The sequence below is a fragment of the Wolffia australiana genome, chromosome 16 (assembly GCF_029677425.1).
Source record: "Wolffia australiana isolate 7733 chromosome 16, ASM2967742v1".
NCBI lineage: Eukaryota > Viridiplantae > Streptophyta > Magnoliopsida > Alismatales > Araceae > Wolffia > Wolffia australiana.
This window is the reverse complement of record NC_135850.1, coordinates 5,834,761-5,837,629: the sequence shown is the minus strand read 5'-3', so window position 1 is coordinate 5,837,629 and position 2,869 is coordinate 5,834,761. Positions and strand designations below refer to the sequence as shown.

Sequence of the window (2,869 nt, the reverse complement as noted above, 5' to 3'; positions counted from 1 at the left end):
TCTCTCTCTCTCTCTCACTGAGTCTATCTTTCTCTCTCTCTCTCACTGAGTCTCTCTCTCTCTCTCTCACTGAGTCTATCTCTCTCTCTCTCTCTCTCACTGAGTCTATCTCTCTCTCTCACTCTCTCTCTCTCTCACTGAGTCTATCTTTCTCTCTCTCACTCTCTCTCTCTCTCTCTCTCGTGCGCCATCAGCAAACGCAAGCCAAAAGTGGAAACGAAAAGCCTATGAGAGAAGCACAAGATATTTGATGGTGACGGAGAAGGATTTACGGTATTGGCGCGGTTCAAACGTCTACATTATACCCCTTCTATCAATTTAGAGGGATGAATTAGTCAGACTACTAGATAGGCAACTTGTCCTCTGCCTCTTCGCGCCACCGCCGGACGCCTCCAGCAAGGAAGATGTCCGCTCCATGATAGCCTTCAGCGCTTCCCGAATCACCAAGATAGACTGCTGGTGTTCGTTATTATCTTCTTTTGTCGTGTGGATGGCGAGGCTATTTCTCACACGACCGCCAAGAGTAGTTATCTCAGCCTTGACGGCCTTTAGCCGCAGAGATTTGAGCGCCTTGATAAGGTCGGGTAGGAGTTCGGGCCTGTCAGCGCAACATAACGAAACCCTAATGATGAATCTTCCTTGCTCGTCGCAGGCCGTGTCTACGGTGAGCTCGTCCGACTCGGTCGGCACTTGGCTTTCTTCTGCGATCTCCGTGGTTTGTCGCTTCAGCTCTTTGACGTGCCGAATCACCTCCGCAAGAAGAGAGGCCTTGTCGGTCTGCGAAAGGACAGACTGATGAATTTAGCAAGTATAGACACCGCCCGCAAAATACAACGCAACTCAGGACTAATGAGATTATGGATTTCGAAGGACCTTGTTTTCGATCTGATCTCTCTCCCTAACACACACACATAGATTCTCTCTCACACACACGTACATAGAGTCTCTCTCACACACATGACACATTCTCTCTGTCTCTCTCTGTCTCTCTCTCTCTCTGTCTCTCTCTGTTTGTCTCTGTCTGTCTCTCTCTGTCTCTGTCTCTGTCTCTCTCTCTGTCTCTCTCTCTCTCTGTCTCTGTCTCTCTCTCTCTCTCTCAGACTCTATTTGTTTCTCTCTATCTCTTACACAAAAACAAGAACTCTCTCGCTCTCTCACACACCAGACTCCGCCTCTCTCAATCTCACACACATACGGACTCCCTCAGACTCCCTTCATCTCTCTCTTCTCATACACAAAAACAGACTCTCTCTCTGTCTCTCTCTATCTCACACACACAGACTCCCTTTATCTCTCTCTATCTCATGCAGAATAACACAAACTCGCTCTCTGTCTCTCTCTAATCACACACACGGACTCTCTCTCTGTTTCTCTCTACTCACACACACGGACTCTCTCTCTCTCTGTCACTCTCTATCTCACACACACGGACTCTCTCTCTCTCAGACTCCCTTTGTCTCTATCTCATGCACAAAAACACAGACTCTCTCTCTATCTCTGTCTCCCTCTATCTCACACACAGATCCTCTCTCTCAGACTCTCTATCTCTATGTCACACACACAGATTCTCTCGTTCTACCTCACAGACACAAACACAGACTCTCTCTCTCACACATACGCATACTCCGATCTTCATCTCTCTTACCCTCTGTGTATCTATCCATCTGACTCTGGTCTGGGGAATAAAATATTCTATGAACGATTTGTTACCTCGGTTATGGGCAAATGGATGAACCATCAATCAGCATGCGGAAGATTTTACTGGGTTTCAATATTGCCCTCACTTCTGCCGCAGACGGTGAGGAGAGCTAGAACTAATAATGACGTAAAATTCTTACCTTCGTTGTGCTGGGAAGCAGACTACGCAATTTCGTCAGATGGGCGTTGATCCGCTCCCTCCGACGACGTTCTGCCTCGCTATGACTCTTGGATGCGGCTAAGGCTCTTGCGTCTATAATCTCTTGGGCGTTCACTCCTCCGAATTCCGCGCCAATAATCGTAAACGGCGATGAGACCGCCCCCGACGAAACTACTGCCTCGTTGGGCCCAAGATAAAGACCGGCCGGGTCCGAGGGGTCCATACTTCGCCCCTCAGAAGTCCACGGTATATGCGATTGAGGGAAGCTCATTGATAGAACAGAGGTGGGCTCCAAAGGAAGGAGAAATCCTTCACAAAGGTTATACTCCATGGCGAGTGATGGCGGTAGACGTGATGTTGTTGTTTGCCTTGGTAGTTCTCCGCCTTCTATGAGATGGCGGTGGAGATAGGGTTCTTGGACCGGAGGAATCCTGCTCTGGGTAGAGTAGGACGGGTACCCTTTATCCTCCATTCCCATCTCTCACATCTAGCATATCCCTTTATTCTCCGTCTCTTTTTGAGAGCTCCCTCTTCCCCTCAACTTCTTCTTCCCCTCCCAGTCTCGTCCGCTGTTTGTCTTGGGCCACTTTTTTTAGACTGCGTGCTACTCCCAAAACTTAAATCTGACAGCAAAATCAACGTCAATCTCAAATAAATCTCATTTATTTATCCACCCATTGATCACATTCAGTCCACTCTCGTTTCGTCTCTTTCTTCTTTATCATCGCGTCTCGCTTACTTAATCTTCCTTCAGTATAAGGAAAAAAATTAGATCTTTTGTGATGTTACCATTTGCGTATGGCGAAGCCAGAGCCTTATTGGCTGTGTGAGAAACGAGGAAAGAAAACAGAAGGGCGAAACGAAAAGAGCCGACCAGGTCTGGCAATGGAAAAGGTTCCCTCTCCTCGGTCATGGCCCACGCTCAGCTTTGTTGTATAATTCCACGCTCGCTCCTCTTCTCCTTACCCAAGGACACTGCCTAATCATTTGCCTTGGAACTCACTCTTCTCC

At 48.0% G+C, this 2,869-nt stretch overlaps 1 protein-coding gene across 1 annotated transcript; it reads right to left on the bottom strand.

Annotated features, from left to right (window-relative positions):
* Positions 1-234: 234 nt before the first annotated feature.
* On the bottom strand, positions 235-2,456 carry LOC144713536 (transcription factor bHLH30-like). Its single transcript, XM_078588128.1, has 2 exons — positions 1,839-2,456; positions 235-777 (listed from the first exon to the last, which is right to left on the bottom strand). The coding sequence occupies exons 1-2, from the start codon at positions 2,334-2,336 to the stop codon at positions 319-321; spliced, it is 957 nt and encodes a 318-aa protein (XP_078444254.1). The 5' UTR covers positions 2,337-2,456; the 3' UTR covers positions 235-318.
* Between the last annotated feature and the right edge of the window lie 413 nt (positions 2,457-2,869).